Source organism: Bombyx mori, chromosome 1 (assembly GCF_030269925.1).
Source record: "Bombyx mori chromosome 1, ASM3026992v2".
NCBI classification, from domain to species: Eukaryota; Metazoa; Arthropoda; class Insecta; order Lepidoptera; family Bombycidae; genus Bombyx; species Bombyx mori.
In genome coordinates this window covers 3,047,268-3,071,759 of record NC_085107.1, presented here as the reverse complement: position 1 = coordinate 3,071,759, position 24,492 = coordinate 3,047,268, and the positions used below count along the sequence as shown (strand labels likewise).

Sequence of the window (24,492 nt, the reverse complement as noted above, 5' to 3'; positions counted from 1 at the left end):
ATCTAAGTAAATAGTTTCGTAATAAAGATTACATGAACATACTTAACGAAAAAACGATTATTCTGTCAACCCTTGAATTATGCTTTACGCAAGGTACCGTAATACGATTCGTAGTAATAAATAAGGCTGGCCACATATCATAAGATGAGATTATTCGTTTTCATTTTTGCTAAGATCGTAGACGAGCTCCCGGTCCACCTGGTGTTAAGTGGTTACAGGAACCCATGGACATTAACAACGTAAATACCGCCATCTACCTTGAGACATGAATTATGGAGTCTCAGTTTTTATAGAGTGGCTGCCCCACCCTTCAAACCGATGCGCATTACTGCTTCACAGCAAAAATAGGCGGGGCGTGGTACCTACCCATGCGGTCTTACAAGATGCTCTAGCATCCGTCAGTACCACCTGGATATAAACTGGTCGTACGAATTAAGTGCGCATACTAAATACGTTTATATCGAGCAAATAGACACCGTCTTTATGATACCGCTTTCCCTTAAGCCCTTTCTGGTACGTGATCAACAATCTTACCTAAGTGATAACTTGAATCACTTTTATCTCACAAAGATTTATGTACGTAAACTAAGTTCAGCGCACGAAAGATTACAAAATGGCGGTAAAGATCTAATTTTAAAAATATTGAAACAACACCATCCGATTGCTTTCGGAAGTCAAAGGTTATAAGAAAATGTAGTAAACGTGATAGTATGGTCGGTCAAGTCAAGCAGGTTTTTTTGAACTCAAAAAGTTCACGTGATGTCAGCTGATTGAAATACATAAACATATTATACACTCCGCGGGCGCCGCAAGTCCGCTCCGACTGTGTCAGCACATCAAACAACTTCTGTCTTTGCAATAAAGGTGAAATTTAGTAACATGCGTAATTTGATTGAAATTTTTGAGCTGTATGGACTTAGTGATAGAGTTGCCACATTGTTGTATTCATTGTTTGAAATTAGTTGAACGAATATGTTATTGTCTATCTCGTTTTGACGATTGAACGGCCTAGGGGTACTTTTGTTGTATAAATTCATGACTGTCATCGAAGAGTTGAGTATTTAAAATAATTATTAAACTAGTTTTTATGAAACTATATTATAAATTACGAGTTAATTTTAGTTTAATTTTAAACGTGGTTTACATTGTTGATACTATAGCCACTATATATATATATATATATATAGGCTTGATATATCCATTGCGGGACACCCTGTATAAGCAAGTTATACAGAGAAGAAGTTAAGAACTATAACTTCGATTCAGAACGGAAACAAGCTTTCATTTGAAATGAAAGTGAAATTTACTAGATGAAAGTTTTCCACTAAATGGCTTGTGTCGACGACGAATGAAATAGCAAGGCTTCTGATGGCGATCACTCGGAATGAGAAAAGGAAATCGTAATATTGTTCTGAACAACTCATATCCGAATTTATTTACTTTGTAAGCAGTAGGTTACCTAGAAAATCGTTGCCATATGAGAGCAGCCGCTACATAGCATCTAATGATATCACTGTCAGTTAGCTTAGTTTGCTAAGCAAGTCCAATAGCGATGAGCTTCTTAGAAAGTTTACGTGGCGGCATTGAAATCATTGGACATTCAATTTTCAATGGCGGTGAGCAGTTTGACCGGCAAGGTGTGTTTATAATGAATATGTATAATGAAACAATCGTTAAATAGCGAACCCACATGACCCGTACGTGTTTTCGGGTTAAAATGGGCCTGGTTTATTCGCTGTAAAATCAGTTACAATACAGTTAATCTAATCTATATTTATATAGATGTAGAGCCCTAGGTTTATATTTTATAAGGTTTTATGGGGAGTTTCTTGACCCGCTACTACGCCAAATACGAATGTGTGTTTGTTTGTCTTTCGTTCATGCAGAAATAGAGCAACAACTTGAGTTCCTTTTACCGGATATACATATATTTTTTAATTAAACATTTAGCACATGTGAAGCCGCGTGGCACACCTAGGATAAACAAACCTATAAAGATAATATAAGAAATTCAAGAAAGCGAAGTCGAAGCGAAAACTTTCCTCCATACGATTTTATTAGCATTTAGATTGTTGCTCATCAAAATGTGTGTAAGCAAGGAATCGTGCGAAACAAGATGCAAAAATTCCACACCAGGTCGGCAAATTTTTTCACTTCTTGCGTAATAAAATGAAACGTTATTTGAATTCTTTCAAATTACATTAATGAAAAGCTATCCGATCTGCTACGTTGTGGACCTTCGATGATTACTATTGAGCCCGTAACACATTAATAAATTTCCAGCACCTTAAAATAGAATGTGGTAAAGAAACAATAGAAAATAACTACACACTTATCCATATCGTAGACCAAAAACGAATTTACGTAGAGAAGATCGATCTTTGAACCAAGTACAAATAAGTTTTTTTTTTTACGAAAATCGTTATGTTGACTTACAAAACTAATACGCTTAAATTTTTTATCATAACCATACTCCAAATATAAAGTGGGTGGGAATTATTTTAATTGACCTGTAGGTATTCGATTTCGATTATAATCCTGAAAAGGCTGGTGAGCGGGGTGCAGCACTAATTTTGAATAACGATGGTACAGCCTCTACAGATAAGTGTAAATCATCTAAGTAATGACTTAATTGTTCAGCATTCCTCTATTTGTTGTGCACTGAATGTTACTCATCTTCTAACTACGTTATTCATTTTAAACTATTAGACCATGAAATGTAGAGCCTACTCAATTAACCATTATTAACTTTTATCCGTTTTATTGTTTCTGAATTATAGATTAAATGACATTATGTTTTTTCTATTATACATATTATCTAAAATAATAATAAAAAAAACACACTGCAATACTTTAACATGCTTAAAAGTTGTAATTTTTTTACTTATTCTTGCTCTATGTTACTTTCTGTGGCCAAAAGTTAAAATATAATTACATACGGTCTGTCTTAAAATTTTCATAGACCTATTTACGGTTTACGGACATAGTAGAAACAGTTTTTTTATGCATTATATTTCATTTTGATCAAATTAATTGTATACCTATGCGATGTAAAAATTAAGTTCAATCTTCACAAAAGACAATTTTCTGATTCTATGCTAAATAATAACAACTGATAAATAAATCAAGTGCTAATTTTATGAAAATGTTTTTTTTACGTTTGAATATACTATAAATAAATGAACTAAAATAAATTTATGGAAAGTAAATTTATTCAGACGAAACTCATCTTCAAAACTTGACCCCCAAAAACATTCTATAATCAGACTCATAAAATTTAATATTGCTAAAAACCGCAGTCGAACATGGCCGCCCGCGCATTCGTATCCGCACCGTACTTATTACTCAACCGGTTCACTCATTGAAAACAGTGCTGTTATCACATTCGATGACACGAGTTATAAATTAATAATAATACACTTTTTTATCGTTCGTAAGTCTAGTTTATATTACGTACCTTATTTAGTTTAAAACATGTTCCAAATATTAATAAATAAACACTGAATTCTATTTCACGAAATACACACACGCACCAGTGATCTCGCGGCGAGACTGGCGTACGCCCCCTCCTCTTCAGCTCTCGATCCCACACCTCGGCATCGGATCGACATTCAACGCCCCTTCCCCTCCGTTATCGGTTAGCAGCGTGCGCAAGAGATTAGCGATGTCAGTACAACACATTAGTAAATCACCAGTTTTTTTATCAAATTGGTTTTGATATCACTACTAATTAACATTATATTGATGCCTTTAGAATACCAATGCACACCGCAAACACTAAACTGGATAGAATTCATCTTAAATTTAAATATATATTTTTTTAATCCAATTGTAAAATTAAATCTATATTGTAGTTTTAGTGTCTCAACATTTTCAGTTTAAATAAATTGACAACCAAACTGTAATCGCTTCCGCTTATCACAGCGTCTCACACGATATGCGCCTGCGCAAGTTCGCTCTCGGTCGAGCGCTGAGACAAAAGTAGTGACCATTCCAAATCGCCCTTACTTTCTATTCCACTCAGCAAATGTCGCAATCCGCCTGCTGTACTTGCAACCATTTTTTTAAGCTTGTGAATAATTAAATTAATTATAATTAAATAAGCTTCTTTTTTTTTGTGCTTATTAAATTGTTGTTAAGTTGATTAAAGCAAAAACACTATTAGTATTGTGGAGTAATTATGGTGTTTTTGTTTTATAATTTAGAATTCGAATCCTCTTCGTAATTCTTAAAATAAGTAAGTGTCCAGTGTATTTGCTCCTGTTGTGATTATTTAAGGATCGAAGGTTAACTAATGGTCTGAAGGTTATTCTAGCCAGCTCCTACTAGATTACCTAGTTCATACGTAAAAATAAAAAAAATGTATATTTCAGTATAGTTCATTTATTAATGAAACTTAAACTATCAGTCGGTTACAGTATAGTTTTTAACAATATCTATATAAGCTCGGCTGTGTATAAATCATTTAATATGTAAATACTACATACTACAAATAAGCATAGTACAACATAATGGTACAGGTTTTCAAGTCAGTGAGTCGTATAGTCTGTGGCACTCGTTGGTCCATCTCCGATATAACGTTAATCGGAACAACGACAGCATCGCTACAGGGAACCGAGCCGCTCAAAACTCGACTGAACGCAACTTCATTACAAGTGACGTCATTTGGGGCCACGACAAACGACTTGAACTGAACTCATAACTGCAATTGTTATGTTACTGTTGTCCGGTTACCAGTTTCTGTAGTATAGTATGTCGTAAGTGCAACATTAAATTTAATACAATGGCACATGCTATTCACCAACAGTTTTAAAATAGAATTAGGAAAAATAATAAAAGTAACTAAATTTAATAAAAAAGTAGAAAAAGTTAGTAAATAAATGTCTTAAATGAATTAAGTGTTTAATATGTTAAGATACGTCAACATGTACCTAGATGAAATTTGATAGTCTCTAATTCGGCTCGAAAGATTAATCGATAAGTTATACTTGGTCAGTTTTAATTCATCTTAATAGGGTTTGGTTTTTTGGTATAATTGTTTATAGATACTATAGATACCTACTGTATTTTACTAAATATATTACATATTTATGTATTCAAGTAAAATCAGTAGATACTTTTTTGCGAAATGATAAATCATACCAAATATGTATCAGATATGTGTTCTGTGCACATATTTAGTATTAATTACCTCCTGACTAAAAATAACTTCTTAAAGACACGCTGTTTGTCATTGAAACAGCGTGAATAAGTTAAGTCTATGGATACTATTGTCAGTTCTGTTGAATTCTCAAAAATACAAGTTTAATCTTTCCGCTTTATTATTTGTTTTTTTTTTTCGCTTTTACGAAATCTACTACCGCAGTCAACGAACACTAGTAGGGTTGCTGTCAAAAATAATAGAAAAATATTTCATCTTAAAGTCAAGGTACAACTAAATTACTACTATAACATGAATGTTAGTAACAAAATAGCACACAGCTTAAAAGCGAATGCCTATATTGCTATAGCTATACCTAATGTTAGAAAAATAGAAAAAAAGATACTTTCTTTAAAAAAAGAAAAAAAAACTTAATCTATCATGAACGAGATTATGAACGTAGTTGTCAAAAGAAAATCCAAGTCTTTCCGGATGCGCACATCAGAAGTTTCTTTCTATAAGAAAAACGTAGACGAAGCGTTGTCAATACCTAATAGCTATTAGATCTTCTCCGTTTTACAAATGCGCCTTTTTCTTATTTAGGTATCTTAGACTTTTTTTGCCCTTGTAGGCAGACGAGCACACGGCCCACCTGATGGTGAGTGGTTACCGTCGCACATGAACTTCAGCAATGCCAAGGGCAGAGCCAAGCCGCTGCCTACAAAATTTTGTTCAGAACGCTTCGTCTACTTTGATCTTGTAGACGATCTGCTTAAACAAAGTAAGACTGCTGGGTGGTCGCCGGGCACGAGTCGTTCGCTGGAGTGTGTCCTGCGCATCCCACCATCACACGGCACGATGGTACCGGTGGCGTGGCGTATTGCTGTGAACAAGGACAACATTTATGCCAAACAAATAATTAAGCAATTTCAATTATTTTTAAGGCGGTTTAACTGTAAAATAAATAAATGCAAGTATGGAAACGGGAGTGATCTGAAGTTTCACCCCTGAAATGAAACAGCGAGACTCTTAGTTTGGCTCTCGTCGAAATAAATTTTTATACAACCTGATTTACAAAGCTATTCTAAGAATTAATAATCAGTTGTTCCGATCAACGGTAATAAGCTTTGCTTAGACTGCTATATATACATATATACTAACTGGCTGAGTCTCGTGATGATACCCGGGGGAGACGCCGCGGGGCGAGGCTAGTCTAAAAAAAGTATCGGTCGGTGAAAATCGGTCCAGTCGTTCCAGAGATTAGCCGGGATAGACAGACAGACAAAAATTAATAAAAAAAATATTTTGGTATATGTACTGTGGTATACATACTTACGCATTTAGCAAAAAGTGGTTATAAATTATAGGGTAGGTTTTTTACCAACCATGATGTAATCCAATATAGAATATCTCATTGTCAATGACTTCTAGATGATGATAAAGAAATAACATAGTGTATTTTATAAAAACAGCATAAATCTGCACCGTGACTAATGTAAGGACAAAGTTGGTAGCAGAATACATATTGGTGGCTGGTGGCATCTGGTAATGGCCCAATCCGGTTTGGTCATGAACTCAAAAAAGTATATTTTATAAATACACTAGCGGACCCAACAGACGTTGTCCTGCATATACAAAATGAATGAAATGAATGAATGCATGAATGAATGAATGCATACACGAAAATTCGATCCAGCCGTTTAGTTGCAGTATAGATACATAACCTAGATACCGACTGCAGCGCCATCTGCCGGGCTGATTTGTGAATCTAAACCATCCAGGGTGCCACCCAAACGCATACCAAAAAATTTATTAAAATCGGTTCAGCCGTTTAGGAGGAATTTAGTGCCATACACACGTACAGTAGAATCTATACTAATATTATAAAGAGGAAAGATTTGTTTGTTTGTTTGAATTGAATAGGCTCCGAAACTACTGAACCGATTTGAAAAACTCTTTCACTGTTTGGATGCTGCACTATTCCTGAGTAACATAAGCTATAATCTGTTTTGAAAAAATTTAGGGATCCTTACTAAAACTCTAAAAACGTAACCCAAGGTGTAAAAAAATTACCTAAAATATCCCTTACATCGCATGCCCTGCCAAAACTATTGATGAGAATAAAATAATGTACTACGACTTTGTAGAACACATTATTATTTTAAAAAGTGTCGCGACAACATATGTCTAACTGTTATAGTTATGTGGCAATAAGTGTTCTTTTATTAAAAAAAATTAAACAACGTCAAATATCGTTGAAATTTTTGTTAAGGACCCTAGCGGAGCCGGAGCTGGCCGCTTGTTAGATATATAAAGATAGAAAACTATAAATAACTCACATTCTGACACGCCGCCAATTGATTGACAGTAATATTAGTGGTTCCCAGAACTCGTTCCTCCCTTGTGAAATCGGGCTCACGGTGGAATACTCCTTGAACATACAACAATTCATGAAAATATATAGTTAAATTCTCTTTAAGACTTTTCATGGATCAGTTACTAAATTACAATAAAATTTGTCTAAATATAGGTTTCATATCTATGTCGAATTATTACGATGACATCACTGAAAGGTGCTTAAATTTAGTTTAGTGTTTTTGATGTTACAAACTCAAAGCAACATGCCTTCTTCGCCTCGGAGATTTTTTTTTTTTCCACATGAGAAAATCGCCGCCAGCGACACGACCACCGGTTCCCTCGTTCAGCGGGCCGAGAGCCCGCTTTGATGGCGCCGCGTTACACCTTCCCCCAGAGCGGTCGGGGGAACGCGGTCCATCATCACCCGGCTTCCTATTGCGGGTGAACGTGCAAAGCACGCCACCCCACGTCTGGGTCTCTCCCCGCACAAAACGGGTGGGACCCCTAGCTCTTAGGGGGCCAGGTCACGGATACGACCCCGGTCCCGACCCCCTGCTCGGCGGCGGCGGGTTTCTGCGTAGTGAGGAGAGCTTTCCCTCACTCGCCCCGCCGCCTCCTTCTGCGAGATGGTGCACTCGCAGAAGTCGAGCATAGCCTTCCATGACTCATCGCTGCCAAGCATCGACGCCACAGCAGACAGCGAGCGTATGCTCCGCCGTGTCCAGGTCGTGTCCACAATGGTGACACCTCGTCGTCGGCTCAGCCCCTATCCGGCGCAGGTACTTCCCGAAGCATCCGTGCCCGGTCAGCACCTGCACCAGACGAAGGGTGAGACGTCCTTCGCCACGATTCACCCAGTCATCAAAGACCGGGTAAACCGCCTCGACGGTCCGTAGCCCCCACGTGGGGTTGGCCAATCGCCTCGACCACGACTCGAGCACTAACCGCCGAGAATGGGCCTTCCGCGCCCGCAGCTCACTTTCGGGGAGACGCGCCACGCCCCGAGCACGAAGCTCGCTGCGCCACCGATAGTCGGCAGCGAGCGACTCCGCCTCCAGCTCCCATGGCGGCGTCCCCGCCAAAACACACGCCGCCTCGAAGGAGACGGTGCGATATCCGCGGATGACCCTGATGGCAACGGTGCGCTGCGGCCGGCGCAGGAACCGAGCCATAGTGGCCCGGTTGCGCGGCTCAGCCCACACAGGTGCACCGTACAGGGCCATCGATCGCACCACCCCCGCGTACAGGCGGCGCAAAACCTGATCCGGTCCCCCAATATTCGGGAGCAGCCGGCTCAAAGAACCGGCCGTCCTCATCAATCGGGGGACCAGCTCCGCAAAGTGAGCACGAAAAGCCCACCGGCTGTCCAACACGAGGCCGAGGTACTTCAACTGCACCCCGACCCCTATCCGGACGCCTCCAACCACGATGTGGGGGTCAACGGGTGGCGCCCTCCGCGGCCCGTGAAACCACAGAGCTTCGGATTTACTGAGCGCCACGTCGAGACCCAGCCTCCTTACCCTTCCGACGACGAGGGCCACTCCCGCTGTGGCGAGACGGGCAGACTCCCTAAAATCATCCCCCCGGGCCACGACCAACGTGTCGTCCGCGTAACAAATAACGTGGAGGCCCGGGAGGAGGGCGCCCCTCAGCACCCAGTCGTACCCGATATTCCACAAGAGGGGGCCGAGAACCGACCCCTGCGGAACACCACGCACGACCGGAAAACGATGAAGGCTCCCACCGTACCCGGTACATACGACAGACCTGGCCCCCAAATAGGACCCAACCAGCCGGCGGAGGTAGAGGGGCACTCCATGCCTCTCCAGTGCCCCCCCTATCACGGTTCGCCTCGGAGATAATGCTCATTTAAATCGTAAAGGTGTTTTAACGGAAAAATGATGTAGTATGTGACAGGGCATACACGGACTATTGTACTGTATAGTACAAGAGTTTCTTTGAATTGAAATAACTGCTTTTTAAAATCCAAACAAAGTTTTATTATTTTCACAAAATGAAAATTCTTCATTAACTTTTATATTAAATAAATTTTGCTATAATTACGAAAATACAATGTGGATAAAATGGAAGGCAATTTAAATAGTTAATTGCATTTTTAAGGTTAAGACGCCTGGTATATTCGCATTGAGTGATACAGCTATGCCGGCGTTCGAATCCCGCAGTCTGATTCCTTTTTTATTTATTTATTTGGGGTATGTTCACGATGGTCTTCCACGATCAAGGACTAAAACTTTACCCACCCATTTTAATAAGGGCACGAGGAGGTGATGCGTTCCGGATTGAAGGGTAGGAAAGTCATTTTATTATACTCCATGACTTTGGGACATGGTCTCGTATCTCAAGGTGAGTGGCAGCATACACACAGTGATGACTATAGGCTCTGGCAACCGCTCAACACCAGTGGGTCGTCAGCTCCTTCAGCCATCTAAGAAATTAGAATAGTTGAATAAATACCATCAGGACGTGGCACCAAATCGGGGCTGAAGTCAGGAAAATCCTCTCGTGACTTAAATGCCTTAATGCATATTGCCGTTGAAGCGATTGCAACTGCCACAGCTATCCCGGCAGCTACTGCTTCTAGCCAGCGCGTCCAAGTCGGGATAGGAGGGTCGTCCGATACTGTAAAAAATTTAAGTTTAAAAATAGTCACTTTGCAATAATTTTCATAAAATTCACGTTTAATATTGAGTTCAGTGAGCTTAGTGTGACTTTTTTAACGTTCTCGATAGCGTAAAAGTTAGCTCATATTTTTATGGAATGGGATCGTTTGCCTACGTTTGCCATGCATAAAAAATTGCGTTAACTTTTACGCTATCGAGAACGTTAAAAAACTCGCATCAAGCACACTGACGGTAATGCATGAGCTTGAATACTAAATAAAATGAAATAATTATAACACCTACACACAAGTATGATATCTCATTAAAAGTGTGAAGAATGAAACTTAATAATATATGTAAATGATGGACAATAGATGAGAAAAAGCGAAAATCATTACTTTTTTAGCATTTAAAACATATAGTAAGCACGTAACGGGATTTTTTTAAGTTATAAATGTTTCACTACACTTGTAATGTTTATTTCAGCCCCGAGGCGACATGAAGATCACGCGACCACTCAAGAGTGAAACGATTGAAGTGAATATGGCTATTATATTGTTGGCTACAATCGATCATAATCTATGAGCTACTAACGAATTCGTATGAGTTATTTTTTTGTAATTGCATAAATAGGCACACCCCTAGCTATTCTGGGGTGTTTGCGTTTATAAGCATGATGCTAATAATAGGAGCTCCAAAGAGAGCTATGAAATTAAAATACAATTCTTCTTCTTATTATCAGTCCACAGACGTCCACTGCTGGACATAGGCCTCCCCCAAACCTCGCCACAAAGACCGGTCCTGCGCTGCTTGCATCCAAATATAATTCCAGAGTTTTTATTTTTTATTGCGTAGATGGGTGGACGAACTCACAGCCCACCTGGTGTTAAGTGGTTACTGGAGCCCATAGACATCTACAACGTAAATGCGCCACCCGCATTGAGATATAACTTCTAAGGTCTCAAGTATAGTTGCAACGGCTGCCCCACTCTTCAAACCGAAACGCATTACTGCTTCACGGCAGAAATAGGCGGGGTGGTGGTACTTACCCGCGCGGATTCACAAGAAGTCCTGCCACCGGTAGTTAAAAAGAAAAGTATAGCCGAACGGTTTTGTATTTGCCTATTTATACATAAGTTTGAACCGTCTTCAAATATTATTCGGATTTGAATAGTTAGAGACGCGATTTTCAATTTCACGGTAATGCCAAAGAGACAGCCGAAAACTAAATTCACATTGCAATTGATTTAAAAGTGTTTTTTTTTTGCACAGTTCGACCAATGAGCGTGGAGATCAAGTTACAATATAGATTACAGTTACAGATAACAACTTGAACTTCGAAGCGGGGCAGCCGCGTGTTGTGGATTGCAACTTTAAAACAAAGGTTACCTGATGAAGTCAAAGGCTTCATGCTCTGCAGACGCATGATCCTCGATTGGCTGCGACCTCGGACGTTGCTCGCGTATACAAACGCGGTCAAATTTCGTTCGTCTTCGATATCGGTAACGTGGAAGTGACCAGCTGAGTCCGTAACGTTGTGTAACAGCTTACCGCTTTCATCCACGATCTCTAGGTGCACCGTTTGAGGCCGACCACCGTTCCAAGCTAAGTATGAAATTTATTGGTTATATTAATTTTTGTTTAGTAATTTTCTATTTTTGTGTATGTGAGTAAAGCTGTTGTATTTTTTTTACGAGGAGCACTGCTGCTTGAGATACAGTTTTTATCACCTAGTTCAAGCACAGATGCAAATTATGATCGTGTTTCTAATAAATAAATAAAAAAATATATATGTGTTACTTTAGGTGTAAGTAAGGTAAATTTAGACAATAAATGGCTTCGTAAAATATGTTGAAACTTCATTTATGTGGATTTTCTTAATTAATTAATAATTTAAGAAAACGGTCGACCCATTCATCGCATATGGTATTCAGAGATATATGTATCCGAATGTCTTTGACCTACTTCAAATATACAATTGAGGTCTTCCCTAGAACCATTTGTCCCTAACTCTTTTAGATCAAACCTCACAATTCCTACCTGAAAAATCTGTATCACTTCAATTAAGACCTAAATATTATGTTTTAAGGTATATTTACGTCAATAACATTGAATTTTGAATGTATAAATACGCATTAAATACAATTGAATTGAAGCGAAGATGTAATACGTTTTACTACGAACCTTTTTTACATTGGACCCTTAGGACATTAGGGTAAGATCGAATGACTACACACTCTGGTGAGATAGGTGCGCCCCCCGGTGTAATGGTGTACGTGCAGGGTCGCTTCTGCTCCCCGAAAGAATTGGTGGCCCGGCAGACGAGCTGGCCAAGATCTTCCTCGCGTGGTTTCCATGTCAGCGATGACATGTAGCGGTGGTTGTGTCCACTAACCTTCTGTGTATCCAAACATTTCGTCTTTTCGCATTAAAAGTGTACAATTTCCAAAAATACATATTCGAAATTGAGTTAATATGCGGAATCATTTAGTATCACCAGTATTTTTCTCATAAATACTGTCAAAAGAGCGTAGTTTTGTTTTAGTTTTTCTTTTTTTTAGTTTACCTGTATTTTGACTACTATTAACAAAATTAATACATCATTTTATCTTACTTTAAAAGACAGATAATGTAACTGGTAAAAAAAAAATGTTACAATGTTGACTAATATTAAAAATATCACATGTTAAACCTTTAAAACACTCTCCTGTAAAATTAGTCATTTTTTAGATTATTAGTTTTAATTTCAGATCATTAGTTTTAATGCGAGAAGACGATTTCTGCGCATCGTTAATAAAACTAATAAGCACCCGAATACTTCTTCTTCAAGGGAATCTACCAGACAAAGGCACCCCTCCCGATATTTTGGATTTGGAAACTGTCACAACAACCATTTCCCATTGGTTCATAGATGATGAGACTTAACGTTACTGAAGATGATAATCGGTAGTAATTCCGAATAAGCTTACGTGGAAAAAGTCATTTTATCGGATTTGTAAAGCGGAATACCAATTAGTGTTAACCTCGATTTGCAATAACCGTAGTGCTAATTCATTTATGTTTCTGCAGGTCCTGATAATCGCTAATGGTTTCACATTAAACTGTTTTGGGGCGCTGTTCCAACTGCATACAAATTTGAGTTAACTTTTACGCGATCGAGAACGTTAAAAAACTCGCTTTTTTTTCCTACTTAAGCTGATGGTCTACAGAGACCATGTTAGCGTCACCGGGCTAGTAGGTGAGCTCACGGTGCTCAAAGAGAAAATTCTAACTAGCTGCTACGTTTTACCAGCAAACACGCTCAAAATATACGATAGCACGCTGTTAATATTATTTTTATATAGCTTTAATCTATAAAATGCTACAAACCTTGACACTAGTGTATAATGTTTTGGAATCAGCAAAGGTCCAACTGAATTGCATCGGTTCGGGTGATGCTTCCACCACGCACGTCACTGTTTCGGCCTCTCCGTGCACAGCCCCGACATCGTCTTGCCGATTTGACAAACAGAATGGACGAACTAAAATTCATAATTTCATAAATCATAATTGGTACGGTGTGTTGTAAGCTCTACCCGAGGAAGTAGATTCGGATTTGTCAAGACGGGTGCCGATTCACATTCACGATCAGATTTTTATTCGCTTCGATCTTCATAATATCATTTCGGACGTGAATTTGTCCATCTATCCATGCAAAATTCAAAAATTCAAATTCAATCCTTTTCCAAATTAATTCAATCAAATTTGAATTTTGAATTTGAATTTTGCCGAGAAGGGGTTCCGATCAATAGTATAGAAGAAAGTAACGATAGCGAGTAAAGAAAATGAAAGAAATTTTACCCTAGTATGTATTAAATCGCATGTAATAACGATATTAATATGGATTGGAAATAAACGGGCTTTATTATTATTATTATTAAAACTCAAAAACGCTGAGTTAGGCTCAGGTTTTTTCGCAAAAAGTCATGGCCCTAAGAATCCGCAGCGAACGCGTATGACAATTACTGTTCATTTTATACGACGTAAAACTGCGTAGAGAAACAAGTTGTTGCAAAACATGTTCTAATAGTACTGCATTATTAGAATATTGGGAATTGCTGATCCTTATTTAAAAAAAAAAAGCCAAAAACCACTCACATCCAACATTGAGCTTGACTTTGTTCTCAAACAAATCGTTAGGTAGATGCGAATTGTGTGCTCTACAAGTTAAGTCGTGTTTGTTGTCGCGCAGCGATGGAGCTAGTGTCAAAGATGACACTGTATAGTTGCCGTCGTGAAGTTCCTGAAGGAAATGCTTAAAATATAAATACCTACCGAACGCAGTAAAAGATTCATTCATTCATTTCTTTCATTCTGTAATTATTTAACTATCGATTGTGTAAATTAGCTTTTGAATAAATCGGGGTTAACCCCTGCCCTTTTTTGTGTTCTGTATCGATGTATTTATAGAGCAATACGGCACTTGAACCACGATATACATACAATTAAGTTATGTTATTATTATTTTTCAAATATTCAACTTTTATCAATTACCTTATGAACACTCGGCCTCAGCATGTTATCCCCGAGGTGCCAAGTTATAGACGGTGGTGGCACGCAGCCAACCACCACGCAATCCACCACACGCGGCTGTCCCGCTTCGAAGTTCAAGTTGTTATTTAACCTGATCTCCACGCGCATTGGTGGTACTGCGCAAAAAAAATACTTTTAATTCAATTGCAATGTGAATTTAGTATTCGACTGTCTCTTTGGCATTACCGTGAAATTGAAAATCGCATCTCTAACTATTTAAATTCCATTAATATTTGAAGATGATTCAAACCTATGTAACTATAAATAGGCAAAGACAAAACAATGAGGCTATACTTTTCTTTGTCAACCACCGGTGGTAGGACCTCTTGTGAGTCCGCACGGGTAGGTACCACTACCCCGCCTATTTCTGCCGTGAAGCAGTAATGCGTTTCGGCTTGAAGGGTGGGGCAGCCGTTGTAACTATACTGAGACCTTAGAACTTATATCTCAAGGTGGGTGGCGCATTTACATTGTACATGCCTATGGGCTCCGGTAACCACTTAACACTAAGTGGGCTGTGAGCTCGTCCACCCATATGGGCTATAAAAAATATCTTTTTTGGGGTCAACAGGTCACAAACGAGATGAAAGAGACAATGTATTACATCAAAAAATGATTACGGTCGAAGGTCGACTGTTGCGCGAACATTAGTATCTAAAGTTAAATGATACACACAGGGTACGCACAGGAACCATGTGTCTTACACGCAACCTAGCAACCTCTTAAAGTTCGGTCTGAATTCTTAAAATATCATTCTGATATTTTAATTTGTAATAAATGTCATCACAGTAAATTATTTTTTATAAATTTACTAAGGTATTTATTATCCGAACCGAATTGAGTTCTATCTCTTTACATTTGCTTTGATTTAGTTCTAAGACTTGTCATATAGATCTAGGCAGTAAAATACTAGATACATTGTGTTTTGATTGTTCACAGAAAGAACAACAGATACTTAGGTGGTTTTAGACTCTTTAAGCCCCGGTCTCCTTCCCCGTCAAACTCGTCAATAACGACGAAGGGTTCGACGAGTGAATTAACCGGAATTGATGTAATATAGGTACAGTATACTTAGTTTCTCGCCGCATCTTCTCAGTAGTTCGCGATTCCGACCCTATGATAGATTCCGCTAGGCACTGCTCTTGCTAGGGCTAGTTTAGCAAATCTCAGATTGAGTTCGTGAGAAACTCGAATAGCCCCTTAAACTACCAGTGAATAGGTAGGGAAAAAAAGAGATTCCTATTTTCTAGGTCTCGAATTCCAATCCATACTCACGGAACATCTTCACAACAAAGCTGGCAGTTAACGGATCAGTGACGTCAGCGTTTTGCGCAAGACACTCGTAGTGAGCATCGAGTTCATTGCGTGTCGCATTTACAACACGTATTTCTGCAATCAGCAGGCCAGAACGGGCAGCTTCTGCGCGTTTTATCACAGCGCCATTACGACGCCAATACACTAGAGTTTTTGGTTGATCTGCAAACAATGTATGATTGTCATTAGTCGACGTGAGCTAAATTCTAGATTTATAGATAGGCTAGGGTCAAGTTTTTCGTCCGTTTGTCTCGCTTTTAAGTATTAGCGTCATTGAGAATTTTCAAAATAAATTACCATCAGCGACTTTACAAACGAAGGTCAGGTTGGCTCCCAAGCTAATGGGCCCGACGTAGCCAAGTTTGATCAGCTCGTTATTTTCATTGTATATCTTCGGAGCTCCAGGCGAATCTAAGACAAAATTTAAAAAAAAACAATTAGCAATTCACAGAATACCTACTTTATTTAAGAAAAATGAATTATCCATTGATATTAAAACACGTAAACTTTGTCATCGTAATTGACCTCAAGTTTGTTAAATGGACTGAGTTATCGTTGTGCACTCTGAAACCGATAAATACTTCTATACATCCAACATTTTATTAACAATCAGGTTGACAATATAATATGTACGTACTTAACAATCATCACATTTTAACTTAAGAATTAAGGAAAGCAAACGGACACAAGATTCATTTATTGCAATCTATATACATAAAAATGAATTGTTGTTCGTTAGTCTCGCTGAAACTCGAGAACGACTGGACCGATTTGGCTAATTTTGGTCTTGAATTATTTGTGGAAGTCCAGAGAAGGTTAAAAGGTAGATAAATATGAAAATGCACGAAATTAAATAAAAATAACAATTTTGTTTTCCCTTTCATGTGTCCCCCGTCGGACGGATTCCTTTTGTTTGTTATATTATGTCTATTTTATACAAAAGTTTAGATCTTTTATTTATCGATTGAGGCACTACGAAGTCTGCCGGGTCAGCTAGTTAACAAAAAATTGCTATAAGTTAAAAAGTAACTAGAAATGAAAAGCCACAATATCAATTTTTTTAAAAACATTGACATAAACAAACAATACGGTTCCATCCCTAAATAAGTATATAGAAATTTGAAGAAGAAAAATATCGTCTTGTAAATTTTTACTTTAAGAGAAGAAAGCACGTTGATACAGTTTCCGCACACGTTTTCCTAAAAACAGTAAATATCGCCTGAAAAGTTTACATTATGAAGCTCTCACTTAAAAGTAAACCGAATTTAGGCCTTGCCACTTGTTACATACAGGATGTATGTAAGGAAAACATAAGCCGTTGGCAGTGGCAGCTATCTTCGCGTTATATAGCTGACTGATGAAATATGAAGTAACTGTAGGATTAGCTGTTATAGAATAGAAGAAATCTAGCAAAAACCTGGATCGCGCTAAGGACTTGTTCTAGAGAAACTTATTATTAAAAGTTCCGCATTAAATTAGGACCGTCGATCTAACCAGCAATCAAATCCTACATAAGTACTAATTATGTATTTTATGATAGTTTTGTACGACCAATATTTTCCGATTAGTTGAACTATAGTAGATTCTTACAATTTCTTCTAAATAACAATACACCCTGTATAAGGAATCTTTAAAAGTACACTTAGTGGTTTTTTTTGTTTTTTTTTTGTGAACTCACCAACAAGTTTCAGGTCAACAACGTGGTCGACTGATGGCGAAGCCTGGTAGTGGACACGGCAGCGGTACGTCCCGGCGTCATCGTCGCTCACGTGCTTCAGGAGGAGTGCTGTGCCGTCATGACACGAACCAGATTCACAAGTGGTACCGTACACGCGGTCCGACGCGAAGGCCCTGCGAACACACGCATAAATAGACTTGGCGCTACTGCGTAGGTCTGTGACAGATAGCCCGCGCTGGTAAGCATCACAATCACGAGTAGTCGTCGTGGCCTAACGGATAAGACGTCCGGTGCATTCGTGTTGAAGCGATGCACCGGTGTTCGAATCCAGCAGGCGGGTACCAATTTTTCTAATGAAATACGTACTCAACCAATGTTCACGATTGACTTCCACGGTAAAGGAATAAGATCGTGTAATAAAAATGAAACCCGCAAAATTATAATTTGCGTAATTACTGGTGGTAGGACCTCTTGTGAGTCCGCGCGGGTGGGTACCACCACCCTGCCTATTTCTGCCGTGAAGCAGTAATGCGTTTCGGTTTAAAAAGTGGGGCAACCGTTGAAACTATACTGAGACCTTAAAACTTATATCTCAAGGTGGGTGGCGCATTTACGTTGTGGATGTCTATGGGCTTCAGTAACCACTTAACACCAGGTAGGCTGTGAGCTCGTCCACCCATGTGTAGCATGGCGTAAAGCTAACACGAGTTCTGACAAATTACTCAATAATACGTTACTTTATAGCTTTTTATCGTGTAAGCGGGTGACAGATTTCACAGCTGTTGTATAAAGGAGCTCATAGACATCAGGGCGTGAGTGACGATGTACATTGAGACATGAGGTCTAAATCTCAATCGCATTATATTACGGCATTATATCTTAAGGTATGAGTCGTAACGGGTGTCCCACACAACATCGTGTATTCCGGTTTACAAGTTGTGAAGATTCAAATGAAGGCTATAAAACAATAATTGACGACAGATAACGGCTTCTCGATAGTCTTGGTGTTACTGATGTCGATGGTGACTTTATCTACTCACAATAAGGTATAGACCAAAAGTATTAAAACGCTAATTCATGTACGTAGTATCCATCAAAGTCAAATCCGTCTATTACTTTATTACTGTGGTATCTTCATTCGGTTTCTCAGTTGCTTTTATTTATTTATTTATTTTATTTATTTCATTTACTTCAGATTTTGCATCCATATTATATTATTCATTAACATTTCATATAGTATACCAGAATTAAATAAAAACAATAACTTGAATCTCGGAATAAAACAAAAGCAATAATAATATAACAAAAAATCAATAATAATAAAACAAAAACTCAAAATTAATAATATATATATATATATATATATATATAGACGATGTGCCGGTTTTTTTTTATATTCTAAACGTAATTTGGTCTTTCGGAAAAATATAGTATACTAACCTATTATCAGTTTCATTATTCGGGAACCGATACAAGACGTCTCTCTCGTTCTTCACCCACAAAACGTAAGAATCGGGCCCGTCAAGGAACACTTTACCCTGGCCGCAAGGGAGACGAGCATTCCTACCACGTACGGCTCGAAGAACCACAACTTCTGCATAAAAAACAGTGTGTTATTCATTGAACACACACCGGGTGAGGTCATTCATTTATCTATTTAAGCAATAAAAATAAATAATAGTTTAAAAAAACTAACAAATTACGCTTTTATAGACAATTCAAGTATAAACTAGAAAATAAATTTTAATAAATTAGAATTAAAAATAGTGTCAGAAAAAATGTTTTTATTGTAAAAAAAGCACCCCACGCTTTTTTTTTTTTTTTGTTGGATTTTCTATAAAAGCGTATTTTGTTAGTTTTTTAATTAATATTTATTTTTCATTTTTAGTTGAATTTAAAAATTTTCGATTTTTTTTATTTTTTCAATTTTTTTATTTAATATTGAATCAGTCCTTAATAAGTATACTAAATTTCGAGTTAATCCGACGTTATGAAGGTGGTCAAAATCAAGATTCCGTTACAAACATACATACGTCTGAAGCTAATAAAAGCGTATTAATAAATCTACTGGACATTTTGTGTTAAGTCTATGAAGGACAGTCACTCTCCGTTGTCATCACCGTCATTAGACGTCCGCCGCTGTCTTTACGCTGATTTTAACTGCCACTGATAGTTAGAAATTATCTTACGAACCCTGTCATGACTATTGCGATCGAAACAAAGAATAGAAGAAAAATTATAACGTTTACGATTTCATCTAGCATTTTGTGTTGTCATTATGTTATTGTCAATGTTTCAAATAGTTTACGGCATAGATAATACACATTAATGCTTTACGGTTTTCGAACAACTGAAACGACGGAAATACTTAAAAGAATATATAATACTATAATAATAATAATAATATTATAAAGAGGAAAGATTTGTTTGTTTGTTTGTATTGGATAGGCTCCGAAACTACTGAACCGATTTGAAAAATTCTTTCACTGTTTGGAAGCTACACTACTCCCGAGTGACATAAGCTAAAATTTTTTTAAAAAAAATTAGGGTTCCGTACTAAAACTCCAATAATGTGAAAACTATTGATGATAGAACAAAATAATGTAAACTACGACTTTGTAGAACACATTATTATTTACAAAAAGTGTCGCGACAGCATGTCTAACTAATTATAGCTATGCCGTAAATAAGTGTTATTTTATTTAAAAAAATAAAACACCGTCAAATATCGTTGAAATTTTTGTTAAAGACCCGAGCGGAGCCGGAGCCGGCCGCTAGTATAATATAAGATCATAAAAGAAGCGCAAAAAAAGTAGGTTTAATTACATAAAAATACAATTAGGACCAATCGAAATTTATCTTACCCGTGTCTGCGGCCGTTGAAGCAGCAGCAATCACGAAATACCATAATCCGAACGACAGCATTTTTATGCCTGAAATAAATAAAAATTACAAGTTTGTTACAATAAACGTTAATGGTGTAACGTTGAAGGGCGGGGCAGCCGTTGTAACTATACTGAGACCTTAAAACTTATATGTCAAGGTGGGTGGCGCATTTACGTTGTGGATGTCTATGGGCTCCAGTAACCACTTAACAGCAGGTGGGCTGTGAGCTTGTCCACCCAACTAAGCAATAAAAAAAATACATGTGAGTCCGCGTAATTTCCAAGGATAAGCATACCACAGATTTGGAATCGCTTCACCAAATGAACGTAACTATTCTAAGTAACGATCATCTCAAACTTATTCAGAGCACTCCACATGGTATATTTCGTACACAACACCGGGAATCAAAGTTCCTCCGTGAATCCAAATGATCCATGAGAATGACACTACAACAAAAATCCGAACGGCCATTTTCACTAGCTTTTATTTTTGTATCCTACCTAAGCCGATAGCCTTGAGAGGCTATTTCAGCGTAACTATAACTAGTAGGTGAGCTCACGGGGCTCAAACCTGACGACTTTGCTAACACGAACCCTTGCAAGAGCCGTGCTTCGCAGAATCTACCACCGGATCGGAAACGCGACCCACTGAGAAGATCCGGCGAGAAACTCAGTGGGCTGTGTCTGTGGGCTAATTTACTCGACGAGCCCTTCGTAGCAAGCGACGGGTTCAACGAGAACGACGACCGCTTTAGTAGCTATTATTTGGGCATACAAACGAAAGTCCTTAGATAGAAAAAAAAAATAGCAAAAAAAATAGTTCTTCAGTTTTCGCGTGTTGTAAGCATAATTGAAACTTCTTTAAATTTATCAGTCCGCCCCGATGGATATCGGAATCTTCCCTATTTCTGCGGGGAAGCACTCTTGCATTCGGGTTTGAGGGGAGAAACAGCTGTTGCACAATTTAATTGTATATTATTATTTTTTTGCTTAGACGTGTGGACGAGCTCACAGCCCACCTGGTGTTAAGTGGTTACTGAAGCCCATATACATCTACAACGTAAATGCGCCACACACCTTGAGATATAAGTTCTAAGGTCTCAGTATAGTCATAATGGCTGCCCCACCCTTCAAACCGAAACGCATTACTGCTTCACGGCAGAAATAAGCGGGGTGGTGGTACCTACCCGTGCGGACTCACAAGAGGTCCTACCACCAGTAAGTCTTCGACCTCATGTCTCGAGATATGTCACGGGATTCAATTGTCGTAGTCAATAGCTGAACACTAGACGGACGAGCTGTGAGATCGTTCATTTATGCAAAAAAAAATCAATGGAAACCTAAGTACCTAAATGAAATCAACAGCCGAGCTATAAATCTATATGTTTAATTTTAAACTTAACCTGACGTAAATATTCATATGAATTGAAAGAATAAGATTTTTAGCTTATTTTTAAAGTTCCACGATTAAGAAATTACAAAAAAAAAAACTTGTGTTTTCTCGCAATTTGCAATAAAACCATGTAGTAACACCCGTGACTCACGGATAAAAACGTACGTACAATCCTAAATTAAAAGCGCCACCTTAATTTGGTACCCCGCTCGTTAAGGAACTATCGTCTTGCTTTGAAAGCTGAAGGGCACGGGAGGTCAGGTAAGGTTGGAGGGTAGTTTGCATTTGTGCACGCGACGTGACTCACTATGGTCGCCGTAAAATTGTTCGTACGATTTGTTAGCGCTTTTTAATGAATCCCCATAGTTTTTTTATGTCATGCCGCCACGTGACAGAAATTCAACTTAATAAAAAAAATTATTGATTTCATTATCATATCCTTCGCTAAATCGTTTAAATTGTCATGTATTTATTATAAGTCCGACATTTTGTTTCATTTAATATGGTATAAGAGCTCTGTGAATATTATGCTGACCAGAAGAGACAAGTACTCACATTTCTATCTACGCACGAAACTTTGTTGTTTTGTTTTATTATATTATATTTCAATAAATGTATTATGTACCTTTGAAATTTAAGAATTTAAAAAGAATACAATGTTATCGAATTTTTTAGTCAGAATATGGGCGCATGTCTATTTAAATTATTATTTACGATTTCACCAATGCGAGTCCTGATAAACTATACCCTCAATACTTAATTCATTCGACTAAGTACTTGATAAAAATATAAGCAAATAAATAATCTTCTATTTAAGATTATTTTCGCGGTTTCACCGGAGTTAAAATTAATTGTTAAATTTGGCTATATCGTTTCATTGATAAAACTCATCAGTTTACGAGTCTCACTGGTTCGTCCTTTAAGAACAAAACTTCATCGAAATAGACTTAATATTTTTGCGTAGTTTTAGAAATAACTAAAGCATGTCAGTAATTGAAATTAAGTGAGACCGGACAAAACATCTCTAGGTTTTTTTTTAGATTAGACTATTAATAAAAACACGTTTTTTTGTTTAGTATTTCCCAAGTCAGACCTCGATACGCATATTTGTTGTAACTACCGCGTGCCGCTTTATATGTTGACGGTATTTTGCGAAAAATATTCCTCCGAGGATGTAAAAGCAGACGTATGAAGTTTAAGAAGAAGTGAAGAATAAGCAGACGCGCAGAGCACGAACAATTAATCCATTAAACCTTCGTCTTAATTTGAGACTCACGCTATTATATCATTGAAAAGTTTTGTAAACTATCACAAGTGTTTCATGTTAAATACAAGTTAAATAATAATAAAAAAATAACTTAACAAACAACATTTTGTATTACACAAAATTTTATATATAGCCCAAAATTATATGTTAATTAAACAGAACATATAATTACATATATATCGGATCAATTTACAAAACGTAATAATTTATAACATCATTAATGTAAAAATCAATGTTATGAATAAATCTGATTGAAAGAAAATGCAAAGAATAAGAAGCTAGATAAATTTTTGCTAATCGTATTACGAAAATCTTGAAAGATGAACAGAATTCTATTTAATATTTCCGAAAAGTCTAAGTTCGCCATGCACCACAAAACTAAAGAATATTAACATTGATAATTCCACTCACCACCTTTCTCTGAAGCTGTCCGCAGGTTAAATGATATTATTTTTGCTAAAACTATTCTAAATAATGTGATCGGAGCACACGTGTGGGTATTGGAGGCGGTAAGTGCTGAATAAGCTTTTCACGTACACTACGCCAGGTAGAACAGGGCGGACGGTGTTAGCGTGGATACGATCAGGAAAATGTATAAACTTTTATGAAGAGGTAACTGTCGATTTTAGTCGGTGAATCTTGAGCTACGGGAAATGGAATAAAAAATATATATACAAAACACTTATTTTTTAATGTATGTAAAATAAAAGCCTTTAATAACACTAAATGATAATGGGAAAACTGTTTTTCTTTTTGTTTTCTTTCAATATTTATTAAATATAATACATTAGATTTATGTATCCGATAATGTAATTAATGCTAGTATGAGTTCATTAGCTTCTTTCATTTATGTTTCAAAATTTCATGGTTCGCCTCAATCAAAAAAATAAATTAATTGTTTCAAAATATCCCTTCGGGCTAAGTTTCAGCCTAAGTTTTTTATTGCCTTTATAGGCTCAGGAGCATACGGCCCACCTGATGGTGAGTGGTTACCGTCGCCCATGGACTTCAGCAATGCCAGGAGCAGAGCCAAGCCGCTACCGTTAAGTATTCTCCACAAGCCTGGTTTGAAGAAGGACATGTCATAGCGCTCGGGAAACACCGTGGAGGGGAGCTCATTCCAAAGCTGGATGGTACGTGGCAAAAAAGATCTCTGGAAACGCACTGTGGATGAACGCAGTGGCTCCAGGTAGTATAGATGAACTCTACTCCGGTGGCGGGCGGTGCGATGGTAAAAACGACATGTTCTGTAAACAAATTAATA

General features: G+C 37.8%; 2 protein-coding genes across 3 annotated transcripts in view; both read right to left on the bottom strand.

The window, feature by feature from the left end:
• The window catches only part of LOC101743425 (calpain-C), an 82,741-nt gene extending 79,129 nt beyond the window's left edge, over positions 1-3,612 (bottom strand). The window contains exon 1 of the mRNA XM_038012012.2: positions 3,458-3,612. The gene's annotated coding sequence lies outside the window, so the exon portion shown is untranslated. The remainder of the gene's footprint in view (positions 1-3,457) is intronic.
• Positions 3,613-4,367: 755 nt separating this feature from the next.
• On the bottom strand, positions 4,368-23,788 carry LOC101743284 (synaptogenesis protein syg-2). Of its 2 annotated transcripts, none has more exons than XM_038013632.2 (14): positions 23,640-23,788; positions 20,548-20,616; positions 19,124-19,277; positions 17,684-17,856; positions 16,303-16,416; positions 15,967-16,167; positions 14,653-14,807; positions 14,257-14,401; positions 13,489-13,640; positions 12,304-12,517; positions 11,509-11,724; positions 9,974-10,138; positions 7,480-7,571; positions 4,368-6,023 (listed from the first exon to the last, which is right to left on the bottom strand). In XM_038013632.2, exons 2-14 carry the CDS (start codon positions 20,606-20,608, stop codon positions 5,913-5,915), a joined length of 1,953 nt encoding a protein of 650 aa, XP_037869560.2. In that variant the 5' UTR covers positions 20,609-20,616; positions 23,640-23,788; the 3' UTR covers positions 4,368-5,912. The 2 variants fall into 2 exon arrangements, with proteins under 2 accessions (XP_037869560.2, XP_062532761.1); XM_062676777.1 differs by having other exon boundaries at positions 7,480-7,568.
• Between the last annotated feature and the right edge of the window lie 704 nt (positions 23,789-24,492).

What these genes read in the sequence shown, in the direction of transcription:
- LOC101743284 (XM_038013632.2), bottom strand. Translation starts at nt 20,608, where the DNA reads ATGCTGTCGTTCGGATTATGGTATTTCGTGATTGCTGCTGCTTCAACG. An exon ending in CTTTGTTGTGAAGATGTTCC is followed by an intron (nt 14,808 to 15,966) that starts GTGAGTATGGAT and finishes TTTTTTGCGCAG; the next exon opens with TACCACCAATGCGCGTGGAG. An exon ending in TGAGGCCGAGTGTTCATAAG is followed by an intron (nt 14,402 to 14,652) that starts GTAATTGATAAA and finishes CATTTCCTTCAG; the next exon opens with GAACTTCACGACGGCAACTA.